The sequence below is a fragment of the Homarus americanus genome, unplaced genomic scaffold (assembly GCF_018991925.1).
Source record: "Homarus americanus isolate GMGI-L3 unplaced genomic scaffold, GMGI_Hamer_2.0 scaffold31050, whole genome shotgun sequence".
Classification (NCBI taxonomy): Eukaryota; Metazoa; Arthropoda; class Malacostraca; order Decapoda; family Nephropidae; genus Homarus; species Homarus americanus.
This window is the reverse complement of record NW_024730958.1, coordinates 331,856-354,498: the sequence shown is the minus strand read 5'-3', so window position 1 is coordinate 354,498 and position 22,643 is coordinate 331,856. Positions and strand designations below refer to the sequence as shown.

Genomic DNA, 22,643 nt, shown 5'->3' with positions numbered 1-22,643 from the left:
CCCTCCTCTCAGGGTAAAATGTTCCCTCAGGCGAGACCATAGGTATAGTTGTTTAAGTTGCATTGTTAAGCTCTATGAATGCCAATCCTTCACTCACCCACTAATTCATTAACACACTAAAGCTCACTCACTAACACACTTACTTACTAACACCACTCAATCACACTCACTCACTAACACACTTACTTACTAACACACTCACTCACCAACACACTCACTCACTCACTCACTCACTCACACTCACTACTAACACACTCACTAACTCACTCACTCACACACTCACTCACTAACACACTCACCAACACACTCACTCACTCACTCACTCACTCACTCACCAACGTTGGATAAAGGGGCAAGAAACAATGCTTCCCTACTTCTGGATACCAATTTAGAATCGTCAAAGGAACCAATTAAATACATACACTACTTTACCAGCGGGCGGGCGGGGCGGCGGGACGGGGCGGGGCGGGTTGGGGCGGGCGGGGCGGTGGGGCGGGCGGGGCGGCGGGCGGCGGGGACGGGGCGGGGCGGGACGGAGCGGGACGGACGGGACGGGGCGGGGCGGCGGGCGGCGGGGCGGGCGCGGGCGGGGCGACAGGACGGACGGACGGACGGGCAAGGGACGGAGCGGGCGGCGGGGCGGGCAGGACGGGACGGACGGGCGGTGGGCGGAGTGGGGCGGGATTGGGGCGGGCGTTTGTCTTGCCTTGATGCACTTATTCGTTGTCAATTTCCTTTCCATCCACTTTCTTCAATTTTGGTTTATATTTCCCTCTCATCCTTCTTTTACTTTTCCTCCCTCTCATACTTATTATTTTCCTCTCATCCTCCTCTCAACTATTTCTCCCTCATCCTCTCTATTTCCTCCCTCTCACCCCCCTTCTACTATTTCCTCCTCTCACCCCTCTCAACTATTTCCTTCCCTCTCATCCTCCTCTCATTATTTCTCCCTCTCACCCTCTCAACTATTTCCTCCCTCTCACCCTCTCAATTATTTCTCCCTCTCATCCTCTCTACTATTTCCTCCTCTCACCCTCTCAACTATTTCTCCTCTCACCCCCTCTCAACTATTTCCTCCCCTCATCCTCTCAACTATTTCCTCCCTCTCACCTCTCATCTATATCCTCCTCACCCCTCTCTACTATTTCCCTCCCTCACCCTCTCTATACTATTTACCTCTCACCCCTCTCTACTATTTACTCCCTCCACCCTTCAACTATTTCTCCCTCTCACCCCTCTACTATTTACCTCCCTCTCACCCCTCTCACTATTTACTCTCTCACCCCCTCTCTACTATTTCCTCCCTCATCTCCTCTACGCCTACATGGACACCTACATTTCTCACGGGCGTCATGGCAAAAATTTATTTCCTCATCTGTTGTCTTTCCGCAGTGGTGGCAGAAGGCGCGGGAGGTGGCTGAAGGCGCGGGAGGAGGCAGAAGGCGCGGGAGGAGGCTGAAGGCGCGGGAGGTGGCTGAAGGCGCGGAGGTGGCAGAAGGCGCGGAGGTGGCTGAAGGCGCGGGAGGAAGCTGAAGGCGCGGGAGGTGGCTGAAGGCGCGGAGGTGGCAGAAGGCGCGGAGGTGGCTGAAGGCGCGGGAGAAGCTGAAGGCGCGGGAGGTGGCTGAAGGCGCGGGGAGGTGGCAGAAGGCGGAGGTGGCTGAAGGCGCGGGAGGAGTAAGAAGGCGCGGAGGTGGCTGCTGGCGCGGGAGGAAGCTGAAGGCGCGGAGGTGGCTGAAGGCGCGGGAGGTGGCAGAAGGCGCGGGAGGTGGCTGAAGGCGCGGGAGGAGGCTGAAGGCGCGGGAGGTGGCTGGGTGGGCGCGGGAGGTGGCTGGCTGGCGCGGGAGGTGGCTGGAAGGCGCGGGAGGTGGCTGAAGGCGCGGGAGGTGGCTGAAGGCGCGGGAGGTGGCTGAAGGCGCGGGAGGAGGCTGAAGGAGTGGAGGTGGCTGAAGGCGCGGGAGTGAAGCTGAAGGCGCGGAGGAGGCTGAAGGCGCGGGAGGTGGCTGAAGGCGCGGGAGGGTGGCTGCGCGGAGGTGGCTGAAGGCGCGGGAGGTGGCTGAAGGCGCGGGAGGTGGCTGAAGGCGCGGAGGTGGCTGAAGGCGCGGAGGTGGCTGAAGGCGCGGGAGGTGGCTGAAGGCGCGGGAGGTGGCTGAAGGCGCGGAGGGTGGCTGAAGCGCGGGAGGAAGCTGAAGGCGCGGGAGGTGGCTGGAAGGCGCGGGAGGTGGCTGAAGGCGCGGGAGGTGGCTGAAGGCGCGGGAGGTGGCTGAAGGCGCAGGAGGAGGCTGAAGGCGCGGAGGTGGCAGAAGGCGCGGGAGGTGGCAGAAGGCGCGGGAGGTGCTGAAGGCGCGGAGGTGGCTGAAGGCGCGGGAGGTGGCTGAAGGCGCGGGAGGAGGCTGAAGGCGCGGGAGGTGGCTGAAGGCGGGAGGTGGCTGAAGGCGCGGGAGGTGGCTGAAGGCGCGGGAGGAAGCTGAAGGCGGGAGGTGGCTGAAGGCGCGGGAGAGAAGGCTGAAGGCGGGAGGTGGCTGAAGGCGCGGAGGCTGAAGGCGCGGGAGGTGGCTGAAGGCGCGGGAGGTGGCTGAAGGCGCAGGAGGAGGCTGAAGGCGTAGGGAGGAGGCAGAAGGCGCGGGAGGTGGCTGAAGGCGGGAGGAGGCTGAAGGCGCGGGGAGGTGGCTGAAAAGGGAGAAGGAAGGCAAGGGGAGGTGGCTGAAGGGAGGTGGCTGAAGGCGGGAGGTGGCTGAAGGCGCGGGGAGGAGGCTGAAGGCGCGGGGAGGTGGCTGAAGGCAAGGGGAGAAGGCTAGCGGGGAGGTGGCTGAAGGCGCGGGGAGGTGGCTGAAGGCAAGGGAGGAGGCAGAAGGCAAGGAGGCTGAAGGCAAGGGGAGGTGGCTGGAAGGGAGGAGGCAGAAGGCGGGGAGGAGGCTGAAGGGGAGGTGGCTGGAAGGCGTGGTGGCAGAAGGGAGGAGGCTAAGGCGCGGGAGGTGGTTGACACACTATACTACACATACACACACCTAAGTTTAACATAAACACATTACATTAACAAATACAACACAACATAACATAACACACAAACACAACACACCTGGTAAAGTACACATCACCCACCGATGGTTTGACAAATGTTATAATTGTGTGTGTGTGTGTGTGAGGTGTGGCGCGTGTGGTGTGTGGAGGTGTGTGTGTGGGAGGGGGGGCGTGTGTGTGTGAGCGTGTGTGTGAGGGTGTGTGTGTGTGTGTGTGTGTGTGTGTGTGTGTGTGTGTGTGTGTGTGTGGGGTGGAGGAGGGACTGAGGGTGGGAGAGAAAGGTGTAGGAGGGACTGAGGGTGGAGGAGAGAAGAGGGTGGAGGAGGGACTGAGGGTGGGGAGGAAGAAGGAGGGGGGAAAGGATGAGGATGGGGAGGGCAGTTGGAGGGAAGGGAGGTGGGGGGGAGGCTGAGGGGGGTGGGGGGAGGCTGACAGGGGGGTGGGGGGAGGCTGACAGGGGGGAGGCGACAGGGGGAGGCTGACAGGGATGTGGGGGGGAGGCTGACAGGGAGGTGGGGAGGCTGACAGGGGTGGGGGGAGGCTGACAGGGAGGTGGGGGGAGGCAGACAGGGAGGTGGGGGGGAGGCTGACAGGGGAGGTGGGGAGGCTAACAGGGAGGTGGGGGGAGGCTGACAGGGAGGTGGGGGGGAGGCGACAGGTGGGGGAGGCTGACAGGAGGGTGGGGGGAGGCTGACAGGGGTGGGGAGGCTGACAGGGAGGTGGGGAGGCTGGCAGGAGGTGAGGGGAGGCTGACAGGGAGGTGGGGAGGCTGACAGGGAGGGGGAGGCAGACAGGGAGGTGAGGGGAGGCTGACAGGGGTGGGGGAGGCTGACAGGTGGGGGAGGCTGACAGGGGAGGTGGGGAGGCTGACAGGGAGGTGGGGAGGCTAACAAGGAGGTGGGGGAGGCTGACAGGAGGTGGGGAGGCTGACATGTTTGGCCACTGTCCCCCGGGGCGGCCACTAACCAAACACCGTCTTTGTGGCCACGCCGGTATTATAGCCCAGCCAAATGGCCCACCTTGGCCATCGTACCCTCCGCCTCACTGCTGCCAATGTATAGCCCTGGGGTTATGTAGACTATGAGTTCTGTGGCCCGGTAAGTTCTACAGCCGGAAGTTGTAAATCATGAAAATTCTGAAACGTGGAAGTTTTGTAGCCAAGAAGTTGTTGGGATTCTAAGTTCTGTAGCTCATGAATTTCTCTGGCCAGAAAGCTTTGTATCAAATATTTTTATTTCAGGAGCCGTGAAGTGGAGGATGTTATGTATTCTCGCCTCTCTGTGTTCTGTACTCCAGGATTTCTTTCGCTCAGTTCTGAAATCCAAGGATACTGTAGCCTCGGAGTTATGTATCCAAGAATTATTTTTTTTTTAGTCCAAGATTTCTGTAGTTCAGGGTGTACAGTGTAAACCCAAGAGTTCTGTAGCCTTGAAGTCCTGTAACACAATAGTTCTGTCATCTCACGGTTCTGAAACTTTAAACTTCTGTAATTTAAAAGTTTTGTGAGTTTAGGTTAGGTTAGGTTTGGTTAGTTAGGTTAGGTTAGGTTAGGTTTAGGTTAGGTTAGGTTTGGTTTAGGTTAGGTTAGGTTAGGTTAGGTTAGGTTAGGTTAGTAGACGTCACTTCTTCCTCTTAATATTGTGGGCCAGAGTAATGTTGATCACCTCACACAAAAGTAGATTCAACACAGTTTGGTTAAGAGTCTAAACCTCATGTAATCATCGCCTCGTATCCAGGAAAAAAACAAGATTAGGTAACCCGAATGCCAATCGAAATAGACTAATCATCGCTTCATATCTAACCTAACGTAACCATACCGGAAGGAAACTTGATTAATCTACCTAGAGCCCAAATTCACTTGGTTAATCATATCCTCATATCCCCAAAAAACTGGATTACTCAGCCTGAAACTCAGCCAAACTGGTTTAATCATCGCCACACATCCAGCCAAAGGAAAGAAAAATCTGAGCTCATAAGGGTGCGGGCTGGTGTCCTGGGCTGAGGGCTGAGAGACAGGGCGGGCTCAGATTCGGGGTGGGCTTTTATCCAGGGCTGTAGTCAGGGGTGGGCTGGGACCAGGGGTGGGCTGGGACCAGGGGGGCTGGGACCAGGGGTGGGCTGGGACCAAGGGGTGGGCTGGGACCAGAGGTGGGCTGGGACCAGGGGTGGCTGGGACCAGGGTGGCTGGGTCGAGAGTGGGCTGAAGCCTCTGGTGAAGGCAGTGTATGCCGTAGTGCCCCTGCGTCCTACTGCCCTGTTTTCTATTGTAGCGATCAACGCGTTTTCCCCCAGATCCAATTACAGAATATACAAACATGGCGGCAACGTGGCTGGCGGAGGGAAGGGGGGAGAGAGGGAGGGCGATGGAGAGGGAACTGAGAGGGGAGGGGCGAGGTGAGAGGGGAGAGGTCGGCTTTACTGCCTGCGGACCTGAGGTCATCTTAATATGTCATGATGCCACTTGATTGGCTTGTCAGGTTTGTTTGGTGAGGGTGTGGTGTGAGGTGTGGGTGTGAGGTGTGGTGTGAGGGTGTGGTGGGTGTGGTGGGGGTGTGGGAGGGGTGTGGAGGGAGGTGTGGGGATGGTGTGGGGGTGTGGTGGTGTGGGGGTGTGGTGTGAGGGTGTGGTGTGGGGTGTGGGTGAGGGTGTGGAGGGGTGTGGTGGTGAGGGTGTGGAGGGAGAGTGTGAGGTGTGGTGTGAGGGTGTGAGGTAGGTGTGAGGAGGGTGTGGTGAGGGGTGTGGGTGAGGGGTGTGGAAGGAGAGAGGTGTGGGGTGGGGTGTGGGGTGTGGAGGGAGAGTGTGTGTGAGGGTGTGGAGGGGAGGGGTGTGAGGGTGTGGAGGGGAGAGTGTGAGGGTGTGGAGGGAGGGTGTGTGAGGTGTGGAGGGAGGGTGTGAGGGTGTGATGTGAGGGGTGTGGAGGGAGGGTGTGGGGGAGTGTGGGAGGTGTGGGGTGTGGTGTGAGGGTGTGGAGGGAGGTGTGAGGGTGTGGTGGGGAGGGGGTGTGAGGGTGTGGTGTGGGGTGTGGTGGGGTGTGGTGTGAGGGTGTGGAGGGAGGTGTGAGGTGTGGAGGGAGAGTGTGAGGGTGTGGTGTGAGGTGTGAGGGTGTGGAGGGAGGAGTGTGAGGGGTGTGGAGGGAGGTGTGGGGTGTGGAGGAGAGTGTGAGGGGTGTGGTGTGAGAGTGTGAGGGGTGTGGTGGGGAGATGAGGGTGTGAGTGTGTGGGGAGGTGTGGGGTGTGGTGTGAGGTGTGGGGTGTGGTGAGGGAGAGTGTGAGGGTGTGGTGTGAGGTGTGAGGGTGTGGTGTGAGGGGTGTGAGGGTGTGGAGGGGGAGGTGTGTGAGGGTGTGGTGTGAGGTGTGAGGGTGTGGTGTGGGGTGTGGGGTGTGGAGGAGGTGTGAGGGTGTGGAGGGAGGAAGTGTGGGGAGGTGTGGTGGGGAGTGGAGGGTGTGGAGGGAGGTGTGAGGAGTGTGGTGTGAGGTGTGAGGGGTGTGGAGGGGAGGTGTGAGGGGAGGTGTGAGGGTGTGGTGTGAGGAGGGTGTGGAGGGAGGTGTGGGGTGTGGAGAGGAGTGTGGGGGTATGGTGTGAGGTGTGAGGGGTGTGGAGGGGGGAGAGTGTGAGTGTGTACTGAAGACACTACACTACCAGTAACACACACACACACACACACACACACACACACACACACACACACACACACACACACACACACACACACACACACACACACACACACACAGCATGAACAACAAAACAGTACCGACATCAACAGTACCCGACATGACAGTACTCACCATTATTATTTATTATATACATAAACGACATAGATATTGGCATAGACAGCAACATAAATAAATTTGCTGATGACACTAAAATAGGACGTGTTATTAAATCTGACGAGGACTCCGCAAAACTACAGGAAGATCTAAACAAATTCTTCGAATTCTGGAAAAATGGCAGAAGAAATTCAACGTGAACAAAATTTAAAGTACTCAGTATAGGAGATGTAAACAGGAAGCCAGATACCAGATGAACAACGATGCCATAGAGAAATCCGACTGCGAGAGATTTAGGAGCAATGATAAGTAGGAACCTTAAGCCAAGTAAACAATGTGTTTTGCTCGTAACAAGGCTAATAAAGTACTTGGGTTCATACAAAAGAATTATTAGTTACAAGACTACGAGGTCATTCTAAAACTGTATCTTGCGCTTGTGAGACCACACCTGGATTACACAGTTCAGTTCTGGTCACCGTATTACAGAATGGATATAGAATCCTTGGAAAGAATTCAGAGGAGAATGACAAGACTAATCCGGGCATTAGGAACCTTGAGTACAGAGACAGGTTAAAGCATCTTAATTTGCACTCCTCGAGGACGTAGAGCGAGGCGACCTGATAGAGGTGTATAAGTGCAAGTCAGGGCTAAACAAAGGGACATTACAAAGGTACTCAAACTATCAACCAGGAGCGAACTCGTAACAATGGTTTAAATTAGACAAATTTAGATTTAGGCGTGAAATAGGTAAACATTGGTTTGAAACAGAGTAGTGGATGAATGGAACACGTTACCAAATATCATCATTAACTCGAATACGCTGAATAGCTTCAAACATAGGTTGGATGCTTATATGAGCAATAGGGTTGGGTGTAAACGGGACTGCAGTATGGGCCAATGGCCCGCTGCAGTTTCCTCCATTCTTATGTTCTTATGAAACAGTACTCGACATCAACAGTACTCGACATGAAACAGATTTACTGACATCAACAGTACTCGACATCAACAGTACTCGACATCAACAGTACTCGACATCAACAGTACTCGACATCAACAGTACTCGACATCAACAGTACTCGACATGAAACAGTACCAACAAAATGAACTCAGACAAAAAATACTGTAACAGATCTACAAATTAAGACAAAAGAATTCAAGTTAAAGCAGTAGTAGTCAAGGAGGTAGGATACATCAGTTTAGTATTGTAAATTTTAATAAAGAAAAGTCTAATTGATCTTAAGAGTTCTGTTAAAGTTAGTCATCTGTTAACAAGCAACTTTTTTTTTGTCTAATAAAGTAAAATAGTAGTTTTATCAAACTTTATCACCCGTGTTATTTTATGCACGGGAAAAGAAATTATATGTTAAAAATTATACTGAAGTTCCATGCTGAACAGAGATGTGTGTGTGTGTGAAGAAAGAAAAGTCACGTGACGTAAAAATATCATACAAAATAACCTAACCTAAGGAAAGGAAGCAAAAGCATAGATTAAAAGTATATATATATATATATATTTTTTTTAATCCTTCAATACGTTTTTTTCCTTCATATTTTAATCACAAGAGGCCATAAACCTGCACCCAGGAGCCAAGACACTAACACAGAAGGAAGAAAATAAACTATCACAAAATTCACAACAAAATGAAAACATTGCCACCATGAAAATATTCCCCACGTTGTAACAGCCTACATCAAAAAGTGCACGGACAAAAAAATGGCGGGCAAATCCTAGGTGTAAACAAATAGAGTCAGTGGATTGCCAGCGCGCGAAACTTGCTGTGTTTTCTCTGGTGTAGGGGGGTCCAGCCAGCTTGTCCCTCCGTCAACAGTGTGTGGGAGGGGGAGGTCAAGGCTAGTTGTTGTGGCTGGTGACTGTCAGGATCTCTCTCTCTCTCTCTCTCTCTCCTACCTTCAAACTGACTCATTTGTTACCTGTGCTTGATATTTCTTATTGGTTTATTAATTTGGAAACTTTGTATTTGTTGTTTTGATGAAAAATTTATAATATATCTGAAAAAAAAAATTATTTATATTTTATTTTGTTGCCTCAGTAAAAAATACGTTAAGGTTGGAGTGAGTACCATTGTAAACTCCTAACTACCTGACACAGAGTTACTACCACTACTACTACTACTACTACCACCATCACTACCACTTCCAGACACAGGGAGAAGAGCTACTACCACTACTACTACTACTACCACCATCACTACCACTTCCAGACACAGGAGAAAGGCTACTACCACCACTACTACTACTACTACTACTACTACTATTTTTTTTAACGTGGCCTCCAGCCTCCCCCAATAGCCACACCTTCGCCACCATTTAATTACCTTAATATTAAATATCCTAATACATAAGTAGCTATCCTATCTGTGTTAAATTAGTTGAGCCGCAGATCTATGCGGCATTCAGTGACTGTAGCCTCATAGTCAATATCTGCAGCAGTTGTCGGAGTAGGGGCAGGCTCTCGTTCCCCTGAGGCAGAGCAAAGCCGACCGAAGAAGGAGAGAAAGACAGTCGACATCTCATCCAGGCTGTAACATAACTGGGCTGCTGCTGTTCCGGAGATCACCTCCGTGAGTCTGGCGTAGAAACATCTTGCACTTGGTCCCATCACCAAAGGTTGTGAACACTAGAGGTGAAGCTGCCTTGATCAACGTTTTGAATTCTTTCCCCATATGCCCTTCTCTTGTCGTTCTCGTTCCTCCTATGTGCAGCATCGAGAGCTAGGTTACGGTGACAAGCGGCCATGGGATCAAAAATCCTGATGTCGAAGAAAGCTCGCTGTCCCCGCGTCCAGAATCCTCGAGCACTGACGTCAACACGGGCTTCGTTAGATGTGTTACTACTACTACTACTACTACTACTACTACTACTACTACTACTACTACTACCACCATCACTACCACTTCCAGACACAGGGAGAAGAGCTACTACCACTACCACCATCAGACACAGGTTTCATATCTAACGGATCCTCGATATAACGGCCTTTCCTCTCCATATAGACCGTTAAATAGAGGTTTCACTGTATCGCCAATCACCGGACGTCTCCAAAGGTGTCAGCCATACAGATGTGTTGTTAATTAACTTCAAGTGTTAGGTTAGGTTAGGTTAGCTGAATTTTCTGAACCCGAGGGAAAAATTATCATTGGTAAAAAACAAACCTGGTAAATGATACCTAACCTAACCTAACCTAACACACACACACACACACACACACACACACACACACACACACGAGAAGGAGGCATCTCACTTAACTACTGTAGGTTGGTATTTAATCACGTCTCAACCCAAACAAAACATTACAATAATGATCAAAATAAACATTCTCGGATACCTAAATAAACACTTTAGATAAATAAACACAATAAAAACATCAGATGAAAAAAAAAGGAATAAATATCCTTCCGTCGGCCATAAGTTAATGAAATATCCTCACGTCAAAAGTTATAAAACATATAACTATTTTTTTCCAGAAATAATAAAAAATATATATAAACTTTTGTAATGTGTGTGTGTGTGTGTGTGTGTGTGTGTGTGTGTGTCTGATGACCAGTGAGAAACTAGTGAGCAGCCAGTGAGTGACTAGTGAGTAACAGACTAGTGAGTGAGTGACTAGTTAGTGATTAACTAGTGTGTGAGTGACTAGTAAGTGAGTGACCAGTGAGTAACCGACTAGTGAGTGAGTGACCAGTGAGTAACCGACAAGTGAGTGAGTAACCGACTAGTGAGTGAGTAACCGACTAGTGAGTGAGTGACCAGTGAGTGACTACGTATTATTAACAACGTTGTGTTTATTACCGTACAATCATATTAAAGGTAACAGGAAACGACAAGAGAGTGTATGTATGCATGTATGTATGTATGTATGTATGTATGTATGTATGTATGTATGTATGTATGTATGTATGTATGTATGTATGAAAACAACTAAACTGATAAAATAATGATGAAGAAATAATTACTTTTCAGAAGCATAAGCACACAGGTGTCAGGGGTGCCAACTATAATGCTTATCGATCAGACCAACAAGAGAACCAGAATTCTCACCACCACTCGATTAGCTCAACCAGGCGTCATGACCTTGTTAATTCAAGGAAATGCAAATCAGCCAGCAGCACTTCTGTTACCCGACCTAACAACCCGGTCAAGACACACCCAGTTTAGTGTTTATTGGGAGAGGTCATCTGCCGGCTGGAGATCCCCAATATATAGGTCCTGTAGTTCCTCTCACACCAGGAGTCTTGTAAACCGTGAAGCAACTCCGTCCCCAGTCCCGCTCGTCGTCTCATAGAAGAAGTCCGTCACTAAGGGCAACGTGGCCTCAGCCCGGTCCATCGACAGAGTACCATCCTCTCATCGTGTAGAAGTAAGTGTTGGCTGTGTAGACGGTCGTAGTGCGGTGATCCTGAACCTCCCTAACGATCGACTTAGTGCCCATTTTACTTGTTAGATTATAAGGAAATACCATAGTCTACCATACACTGTGTACGAATCCCCCATTCATTCCCCCTATTGAACTAGTAAAATATAGCTGTAACGCGGATTGGTGTTTTATATACTGCACTTGTACTGAGCCTGTCACGCTACCATCTTCCCTCACTATACGACCTGCTACTATAAACGCCTACCTAGCCTCTTCATGTGAGATTTAACTTCATTATACAACATTACAGGTGTCAGGGGTGCCAACATTACAGGTGTCAGGGGTGCCAACATTACAGGTGTCAGGGGTGCCAACATTACAGGTGTCAGAGGTGCCAACATTACCGGTGTCAGGGGTGCCAACATTACAGGTGTAAGGGGTGCCAACATTACAGGTGTCAGGGGTGCCAACATTACAGGAGTCAGGGGTGCCAACATTACAGGAGTCAGGGGTGCCAACATTACAGGTGTCAGGGGTGCCAACATTACAGGTGTCAGGGGTGCCAACTTTACAGGTGTCAGGGGTGCCAACATTACAGGTGTCAGGGGTGCCAACATACAGAAGTCAGGAGTACCAACACAACAAACCTATATTTTACGTAGGAATTTATACCATTGTTCTATTTATTAATGTACCCGTAACAATTTTTTTTAGGTTAGGTTAGGTTAGGTCAGGTCAAGTCAGGTCAGGTCAGGTTAGGTTAGGTTAGGTTAGGTCAGGTTAAGATTACCTCCGTTGTTCAGTAATTGATGAAACAAACTATTTATTCTGTACTATAATTAACTGATTATTACCAGTTTATTCCAATTATTATCAACCTAATGGTGTAAACTAACATACTAAGTGTAAATTACTAGATACTGGTGAGCTATTGTGATCTCAACCTAACCTAACCTAACTTAACCTGACCTGACCTGACCTAACCCCATTCTCCCTTTCCCCTATCCCTCTAACCTCTTTCCACGGCCCTTCCCTCTCCCTCTCCCATCACCTCACCCCCTCCCCTCACACGCGATAGATGTCGAGTGGAATACCTCTACGAATACACACCCCTCCCCCACCCCCTCCCCCCACCCCCTCCCCCAAATAACCTAGTTTGTATATTAAACAGCTTACTTAACGCATCTACATTAGTCTGTCTGTGTGTTTTTATATATGCAGAAAACCGAGACACGCAAGGGACTTCAGAGCGACTCTCAGTGGCGCTAACAGCATTGTGTATAAGCCAAGTGAACAGCGAGGAAGGATGACGACCAACACACACACATACACACACACACACACACACACACACACACACACACACACACACACACACATACACACGTCAATACCCTTTAGCGACGAGATGTTTAGAAATTATTATTATTATGACTAGTTTTACACGTTATTGAGATCATAGTTTTTGTTATGTCTGTCTGTCTGTCTGTCTGTCTGTCTGTCTGTCTGTCTGTGTCTGTCTGTTGGGACCATAGTTATCTCTCTCTCTCTCTCTCTCTCTCTCTCTCTCTCTCTCTCTGTCTCTCTCTCTCAGACGATAAGGTGAATTTACTGTACTGTACAAGTGAGTTTGGTGACGAGCGGCGGCGGAGGCGAAGACAAAAGATAAGGACTTTTATCTGGGCCAAAAAAATTACGACAAAACATAAATGAAAATAATATATATATTTTAATAATCTGTAAGAGTCGATGGGAAGTGTGGAGAGGTTAGGTTAGGTTAGGTTAGGTTAGGTTAGGTTAGGTTAAGGTAGGTTAGGTTAGGTTAGGTTAGGTTAGGTTAAGGTAGGTTAGGTTAGGTTAGGTTAGGTTAGGTTAGGTTAGGTTAGGTAATGTTAGGAGAGGTTAAGTTAGGTTAGGTTAGGTTAGGATAGGTTAGGTTAGGTGAGTCTCCCCGGCTACTGTAGTCTGTGTTCCTACTGTAGCCTCTGAGTGAACCTTCATTCAGTCAGTGAAACAACAGAGTGGGAAATATGTGTCTCAGTGGTACAACAGAGTGGGAAATATGTGTCTCAGTGGTACAACAGAGTGGGAAATATGTGTCTCAGTGGTACAACAGAGTGGGAAATATGTGTCTCAGTGGTACAACAGAGTGGGAAATATGTATCTCAGTGGTACAACAGAGTGGGAAATATGTGTCTCAGTGGTACAACAGAGTGGGATATATGTATCTCAGTGGTACAACAGAGTGGGAAACACGTATAAGAATTTTACTAGGGGAGGTTGTTGAAATAGGAGAGTAAAAAAAAGAAAAAGTGAAAAAGAAAGAAGAAATAAAAAGAAAAAAATTGAAAAAAGAAAGAAAAGAGAAAAAGAACAAAGAAAAATAAAGAAAAGAGGAAAGAAAAAAGAAAGAAGAAAACATTAAGAAAAAGAAAAAAGAGAGAAAATGAAAAGGGGGGAGTACCGAGGTGGTTAGGGCAAGTGGAGAGAATTGAGAGCGAATGAATCATGAAGGTGTAATTGAGAGAGACAAGTGAAAGAAGAGGAAAGGGATGGACCGAGAATGAAATGAGAGAACAGAGTGAATGCATTATAGACGAGAGGAGGATAGGCGTACACATGTAGGTGCATTATGGCCGTGTGTACAGTCAGCAAAATATTATTCTCCACCTTTACGGGTTCCTACAACATGACACACCGGACCAAGAATTCTGAAAACACTCAAGAGTCAAAGTGGATGTTGGTAGCCGTGGCTTCTTGTGTTACGAGATGCGAATAGGGCAGTTAACATCATATAACAATGTTTATAAAATAATCGAATTAATATCAAAAGCAATTGCCATTACAACTGCTGCTGTTTGCTCTGATCGAAACTGCTCCGTTTCTAACAGATTCATTACATTATTTTAAACCATCACACTTCATCTGGCGAAATTATTTGCTACACTGTATTAAATAACACTGACAATGTTTTTGCTGTGTGAATTTTACTACCAGTTACCCCCGGCCAACCCCCTATTATATCATATAGTGTGACATATTAAAGATATATAACTCTTTTCTTAACTCACATCTTCCCGGTAGTTGAGTTACTATTGCGTATTATTGTATAACTCTTTCCTACGTTACAAATGTTTCTTATTATTCTTTCTGGTTGAGGTCTCGTATTATGCCTATTCTCATCACTTCCTCAGGTACTGGTTATAATCATGAGTATTTATACAATTTCGTTATATCTCTTAGTATGAGAAATTCCTATACAGTACCTCAGTTTCTATGTGGGTAACTAAACGTAGTACTGCGGTTTAGTAAATAATGCTATGACATTATCTGGTTGAAGTGCTATGAGTTTTATATGTATCCCTGATAATTTCTCTGTGGTATAAGAAATAACAGGAGAATATTTTTTTGGCCTGGCTGTACATGTCACTGAAACACACATTACCTATACAGTCACTGGAAAAAAAAAACTATCTATACCAAATCTGTGTTGAAAAAATATGACACAGCGGACGAAGGATTTTGACAACCCTACCGAGACAACAGGAATCACAGTGTTCATTCTGAAACTCATCGATCACCCCGGGTACAGATAATTTTTTGGAGTTATTGTACAACTTTTAATATATTTCAACATATTTTTCTAACCTTTTGAACATAGTGAAATAACATTAGTATATCTATTGGGTTTATATTACTCATTTCAATAGCAATTATAGAAAGATATAGAGAAAAAACATATATAATAACTCTGAATACATAGATGACAAAGACAGTTAATATACTTGTCTATGGAATAAAAAAAACATTGCTTGATATTCTCTATTAAACATTAAAGCACGGCGGGTAGAAACAATAAATAATAATAAATAATTCAATCATTCATATTTCCATAAAGAGATGAACAATATTTATACTATGAACTGCACTTAGGTAACGTGTTTTGTACCACTATCTTGTCAGGTAACGTGTATGAACAATATCACCTGTGTATGAACAATATCACCTGTGTATGAACATTGAACAATATCACCTGTGTATGATGGAGATATCTTTAAAACGAGGTGAAAGTTGTTAATGGAGCCTGGGTGAAAGACTGGCTGCTTAACAAGAAAATTTTGGGGTGTGTTAAAAATGTAGGTCCAAGTTGTGGGTGGGGGAGGGGGAGGGAACGGGGGAGGTAGGGAAGAGGGGGGGCGAAGAGGAGGGGAAGAGGGAGGGACGGGGGAGATAGGGGAGGAGGTGGGGGGCGAAGGGAGAGAGGGGGAAGGGAGGGACGGGAGGGGGAAGAGGGTGGGAGATGGGGGAGGGAAGAGGGAGGAAGGGGAGTGGAGATTGTGTTCTTGTAGTCGTTGCCAGTGTGTGGGTCTGAGGTATTATTCAGGTCTTATGGTTGATTTAATCTGTTATCTCACTTAACCTGACCTAACCTGACCTGACCTGACCTAACCCTAACTAAGCTAAACCAACCTAACCTGACCTAACCCTACCTAACCCTACCTAACCTAACCACAAGAACCTTTCAGAGCAAGTAACAGATTCGCCAAATATTTTCAATAGGTAGAGAACAAGGTGTGTGTGTGTGTTAATGAGTGACCGTGGCCCAGGTAATGGTACGGTCTCTTTAACATGATGGTGTTTTAACATTTAACAATAAAATAATATGAGGAGCGGACAAATTATTCATACGGACATATCATGTACTTAGAAGGATGTGAAATATACAGTCTCTCCTAAAATAAATTCTGTTTCTTCCTGTTTACTCACAAGAACAAAAGTTACATACTGGAAGGAATTAAGATACGACATGAGTAACCTAACCTAACCAAACCTGACCTGACTTAACCTACCTTAACCTAACCTAACCAAACCTGACCTGACCTAACCTACCTTAACCTAACCTAACCAAACCTGACCTGACCTGACCTAACCTACCTTAACCTAACCTAACCAAACCTGACCTGACCTAACCTACCTTAACCTAACCTAACCAAGCATGACCTGATCTAACCTACCTAACCTAACCAAACTGACCTGACCTAACCTAACCAAACCTAATCTAACCAAACCCGGACCTGACCTAACCTACCTAACCAACCTAACCAAACCTGACCTGATCCAACCCACGAACCCAAACCAAACCTGACCTGACCCAACCTAACTAAACCCAACCTAACCAACCTGACCTTGACCTAACCCTACCTTAACCAACCTAACCAAACCTGACCTGATCTAACCTACCTAACCTAAACCAAATGACTAACCTAACCTAATTTACTGTGTGGAGGAAATTTATAAAAATTACCGGAGACTAAACTAATGAAACCACATATCAAATTTTATTAAGAAAACAGACAAGAGAAGAAATGAGAGGAAGTGTGGTGTGGTGTGTGTGTGTGTGGTGTGGTGAGGTGTGTGTGTGTGGTGGGGGTGTGGTGTGTGTGTGGGGTGTGTGGTGAGGTGTGGTGTGTGGTGAGGTGTGGGAGGTGTGGTGTGGGTGGGAGGGGGGGTGTGGGGTGTGGGGGGGGGGTGTGGGTGAGGTGGTGTGGGTGGAGGGGAGGTGGGGTGTGGTGAGGTGTGGGGTGTGTGGTGTGGTGTGTGGGTGTGTGGGGTGTGGTGGGGGGGTGTGTGTGGGTGAGGGTGTGGTGTGTGGTGAGGTGTGGTGGTGGAGGGTGGGAGGGGGGGAGGGAGGTGTGGTGTGTGTGGTGAGGTGTGGTGTGGTGGTGAGGGAGGTGTGTGTGTGTGTGGTGAGGTGTGGTGAGGTGTGGTGGTGTGGTGTGGTGGAGGTGTGGTGGGAGGGGAGGTGTGGGGTGAGGTGTGGGTGTGTGGTGTGTGTGTGGGTGTGGTGGGAGGGGGTGTGGTGAGGTGGGGTGGTGTGGTGGTGTTGTGGGGTGTGGGTGGAGGTGTGGTGGGTGGGGTGAGGTGGTGTGGTGGGAGGTGGAGGTGTGTGTGGTGAGGTGGGGTGTGTGGGTGGGTGGAGGTGGGAGGTGTGGGTGTGTGTGGGGAGGTGTGGGGTGTGGGTGGTGAGGTGAGGTGGTGGGTGTGGTGTGGTGTGTGTGGTGTGGGGTGGAGGGGGTGGGGGAGGTGAGGGAGGTGTGTGTGGTGTGGGTGAGGTGTGTGTGGGTGAGGTGTGGTGTGGTGTGGGTGTGGTGTGGTGTGGTGTGTGTGGTGGGTGGGAGGGGGGTGTGGTGGGAGGTGTGGTGAGGTGTGGTGTGGTGTGGTGTGGTGAGGGTGAGGTGAGGTGTGGTGTGGGTGTGTGGTGTGGTGTGGTGTGTGGTGTGGTGTGGTGTGGATGGTGGGGTGAGGGGAAGAGGGTGTAGGGTGAGGAGGAGCCTAATGATCTATTAAATTGGAACCAGATACTGAATTGTCATGCCTTATAATGGGGGAGGAGGGGGGGAAGGAGGGGGGAGGGGAGGGAGAGGAGGAGGAGAGGAGAGAAGGAGGGAAGGGAGAGGAGGGAGGGAAGGAAGGAGAGGAGAAGGGAGGAGGGGGAGAAGGAGAGGAGGGAGGGAAGGAGGGGAGAGGTAGAAGGAGGAGGAGGGAGAAGTGAACATAATATGGTAGGAGGGAGAGAAGAAGGAGGTAGGGCGGAGAGAGAGAGAGAGAGAGAGAGAGAGAGAGAGAGAGAGAGAGAGTGTGTGTTTACGGAATGTCACCGCTGTGGTCGCCATAAATTATCTCATTGTTTTGGATCGGCTGGACAAGGTTGTTACCGAGGTCAAGGGTTAAAACTATACCTGGTCTATATTTGGAAAGGTAAGTTTGATTTGATTAAGAAACCCGTTTTGTAAGTGGACGGAAAATCCTGCCTTGGTGTGGGTGTTGTGGATGGTGAGGGTAGTGGGGTGGTGTGGGTAGTGTGGAGTGTTGTGAGTAGTGTGGGTGGATGGGTGTGCACCTTATCTTACAAGAAATAAATACCATTGTAAATATGTGTTTCCAGGTCACGGTGGAAAGTTTACCGAAGCGGCTAATTACCGACAGCTCAGGTAACGCTAAACTCTTTCACGAATTCACCAAGTGCCCCCCCCTGGAGTGTAGATCAACTCTTTGGGCATAATCATTTATTCCCTTAGAACATAAGAACATAAGAAAATAAGGAGTCTGCAATATGCCGGTTGGCCTGTGCATGGCAGCTCCTGTCGAGAGTTACTACCACTCTCATCATCCATGAATCTATCTAGCCTTTTAAGACTTTCCAGAGTTCCCGCACCCTACTAAAGCTAAGGTTTGTTCCACCTGTCCACCACCCTATTTGTGAACCAGTTTCTTCCTATCTCCTCCTAAACCTAAACTTATCCAACTTAAATCCGTTGCTCCGAGTCCTATCCTGCTCGGATATTATAAGAACTTTATCTATATCACCTTTATTGATTCCTTTCACCCACTTAAATAACTTCTATCATCTCCCCGCACCCTCGTCTTTCTAGGGAATGCAAGTTTAGTTTCTTTTAACCTATCCTGATATGGAAGGTTTCTAAGTCCCGGAATCATTTTCATCATTCTTCGCTGCACCGACTCTAGTGAATTAATATCCATTCTATATAATAAGGGCACCAGAACTGAACCGCACAATCGAGGTGCGGCCTGACTAGCGCAAGATATAGTTGCAATAAGACCTCTGCACCTATTACTTACGCTTCTAGATATAAAACCCAACACTCTGTTTGCAATATTTCGAACATTAACGCACTGTTTTCTAGGCCGTAGGTCCGGGCTTTCATAAGTACCCCTAAGTCTCTTTCACAAGTCGACTTCTCTAGGCTGATGTTGATGTTGTCCTGCCTTGGTGGCGGGACAAGGAAACAAACAATAATTACAACAGGATAATTATTAAAAGTAGACAAACTAGCAATGGGAAGCTCTGATGAGAAATATACAAGCCTAAGAGTTACATTACTGTAGAGTATTAGGCAAGAGACATGTAGAAGGATACTGTGAGAGAGAAGCAGAGACATGTATAGATACTGTAGGCTAAGGAGAACTGTAGGTAGGATCTTGAGATATTGTCGTGTTATCAATATTTCTCAAGACCCAATAGTTAAATCTTGTGTGTACCAGAATACTAATAAGACTCAAAACCAGAATAATTAATGTAAAAAAAACAACAACTCCAGATTATAAAACTTCAAGAAGCAAATTAACACTGCTGAAGATGTCTCTGTACCTCAAGGGGTTAATATTACGTACAGAAGACAGACGAACCTCTCAAGTTGACCTTAGTGTTTTAACGTAATGAAGCCAGACAAGACCATTTATCCATGCAGAAAATTAGGTCATGGAAAAAGTCGGTAGAGAGAAGAAAAAAAAAATTACATCCTGAGCATCAACATCATATTTCACATTAGCCAAGTGAGGTGTTGAGATAATTAAGATAAGACATTAATCACCGTCAGTTAATTAAGAACTATTCGTTTTCTACCAGGGATGACATACAGGAGTTTGTTATCGAATTTTACGCGAAAAAATCAGATATCTATTGTGTTATCTAATCTATGTAAATAAATCTATCATCAACATTGGTGGAAAGTTGGTCAGATTCATCAATATTATAAAACAAATTAAACCTCTAAGGCCCACAGATGAATGGTTTAGTTTAAAGCCTCTGTGATAAGTATTCCAGGCGACAGACATTGTACATAATATGGCCCAGCAGCTGAATGAGGTCCTGCCCAATGTGTTGAAGCCCAGGAGGAACAGTTAGTAAAATTTTGGCACTAACACGCCTAAGCTAGTCGACAGTGCCAACTAATGCCCCGCGATACAGTCAAAGCACAAGACACTGTTACTTAACCAAACAGTGATCAAGATAAAGCTCTGAGTCTTATAAAAAGTCTCAATATCCTAATGTTTGTGGGGTTTTTTACGGTCCCGGGAGACTAAGATAAATAGACTCCCTGAGTAAGCGGAGGAAGGAAAGGGGATTTAAGCCCAAGACGTTAAGAAGGGGAAGCAGACATGGCCCAAACTGATCAGCCTCTCACTCTTTACCGACACACTCACTCGTCATTTTTCCCACCTCACCCTACACACACACCCTCTCTCTCACCCCACACACACACTCCTTCACCCCGTCACTCCCCACCCCACACACACCCCCCCACCCCACACACACCCCCCCACCCCACACACTCCCCACCCCACACACACACCTCCCTCACCCCACACACCACCCCACACACACTCCCCTCACCCCACAAACACATCCCCACCCCACACACCCCCACCCCACACACACCCCCCACCCCACACACACTCCCCACCCACACACACCCCCCACCCCTACACACACTCCCCACCCCACACACACCCCCCCCACCCCACACACACCTCACCCCACACACACCCTCACCCCACACACACACCCCCCTCACCCCACACACACACTCCCTCACCCCACACACCCCCACCCCACACACACACCCCCCACCACACACCCCCCACCCCACACACCCCCCACCCCACACACACCCCACCCCACACACACACCCCCACCCCACACACCCCCTCACACCCCACACACACTCCCCCTCACCCCACACACACTCTCACCCCTACACACACACTCCCCCCCACCCTACACACACTCTCACCCCACACACACCCCCCACCCAACACACACCCCCCACCCTACACACACCCCCACCCTACACACACTCCCCACCCCACACACACCCTCACCACACACACCCCCCCTCACCCCACACACACCCCCCACCCCACACACACACCCCCCCCCCACCCCACACACACCCCCACCCCACACACCCCCACCCCACACACCCCCCACCCCACACACACCCCCTCACCCCACACACACCCCCCACCCCACACACACCCCCCCACCCCACACACACCCTCACCCCACACACACTCCCCACCCCACACACACCCCCACCCCACACACACCCCCACCCCACACACACTCCCCCACCCCACACACACCCCCCACCCCACACACACCCCCACCCCACACACCCCTCACCCCACACACACCCCTCACCCCACACACACACTCCCCCACCACACACACCCCCCCACCCCACACACACCCCCCCACCCCACACACACCCCCCCCCCACCCCACACACACCCCCCCACCCCACACACACCCCCCCACCCCACACACACCCCCCACCCCACACACACTCCCCACCCCACACACACACCCCCCCCCACCCCACACACACCCCCCCACCCCACACACACCCCCCACCCCACACCCCCACCCCACACACACCCCCACCCCACACACACCCCTCACCCCACACACACCCCTCACCCCTACACACACCCCCTCACCCCACACACACCTCACCCCTACACACACCTCACCCCACACACACCCCCCCCTCACCCCACACACACCCCCCACCCCACACACCCCCACCCCACACACTCCCTCACCCCACACACCCCCTCACCCCACACACACCCCCACCCACACACACCCCCACCCCACACACCCCCACCCCACACACACCTCACCCCACACACTCCCCACCACCCCACACACACCCCACACACACCTCACCCCACACACACCCCCCACCCCACACACACCCCCTCACCCCCACACACACCCCCCTCACCCCACACACACCCTCACCCTACACACACTCACCCACACACACCCTCACCCCCACACACACCCTCACCCTACACACACACCCCCCCACCCCACACACACTCCCTCACCCACACACACTCCCCCTCACCCCACACACTCCCTCACCCACACACCTCACCCCACACACACTCACCCACACACACCCCCCCACCCCCACACACACTCACCCCACACACACTCCCCTACACACCCCCCACCCCACACACACCTCACCCTACACACACTCCCTCACCCTACACACACTCCTCACCCTACACACTATCCGAACATCGCTATTAGATTGATAGTCAGTTTGTCATTGTTGGATTAATGCTTGAAAAAACAAATAAACAAACAAACAAATAAATAAACAAACAAACAAACAATTAAATAAACAATAAATAAATAAACAAACAAACAATTAAATAAACAAACAAACAAACAAACAAATAAACAAAATCAGAAACAAATACACAAAAAAACAATTAAATAAAACAAACATACACACAAACAAACAAACAACATCAAAGAAACACTATAGCAGAGGGCGGCGTCAAGAGCACCACACACACACACACACACACACACACACACACACACACACACACACACACACGACATAAACCAAAATAACCTTTACCTAACCTAACACACACACACACACACACACACACACACACACACACACACACACACACACACACAAGAACCTTTAAAACACTTGTAAGCGTAAATATATGTGGTGACGCTTCCCACCTGAGGCTGCCAGTGTGTCTGACAGGTGTGGGGAGTCAGTCGCCCACCTGTTGTCTCCCAAAGAGGATTATTCACATCAAGAGGAGAGTGATTGAACAGGTGAGGAGAG

General features: G+C 49.4%; 1 protein-coding gene across 1 annotated transcript; it reads right to left on the bottom strand.

The window, feature by feature from the left end:
- Window positions 1–1,363: 1,363 nt before the first annotated feature.
- Window positions 1,364–11,138, bottom strand: LOC121867400 (extensin-like). Its single transcript, XM_042367313.1, has 2 exons — window positions 11,035–11,138; window positions 1,364–2,771 (listed from the first exon to the last, which is right to left on the bottom strand). Exons 1-2 carry the CDS (start codon window positions 11,136–11,138, stop codon window positions 1,364–1,366), a joined length of 1,512 nt encoding a protein of 503 aa, XP_042223247.1.
- Between the last annotated feature and the right edge of the window lie 11,505 nt (window positions 11,139–22,643).

Excerpts from the sequence above, each read along its gene's own strand:
- LOC121867400 (XM_042367313.1), bottom strand. The coding sequence starts at position 11,138 with ATGGACCGGGCTGAGGCCACGTTGCCCTTAGTGACGGACTTCTTCTAT. Across the intron at positions 2,772-11,034 it reads CGGTTTACAAGACTCCTGGT|CCACCTCCCCGCGCCTTCAG; the intron begins GTGAGAGGAACT and ends CCTTGCCTTCAG.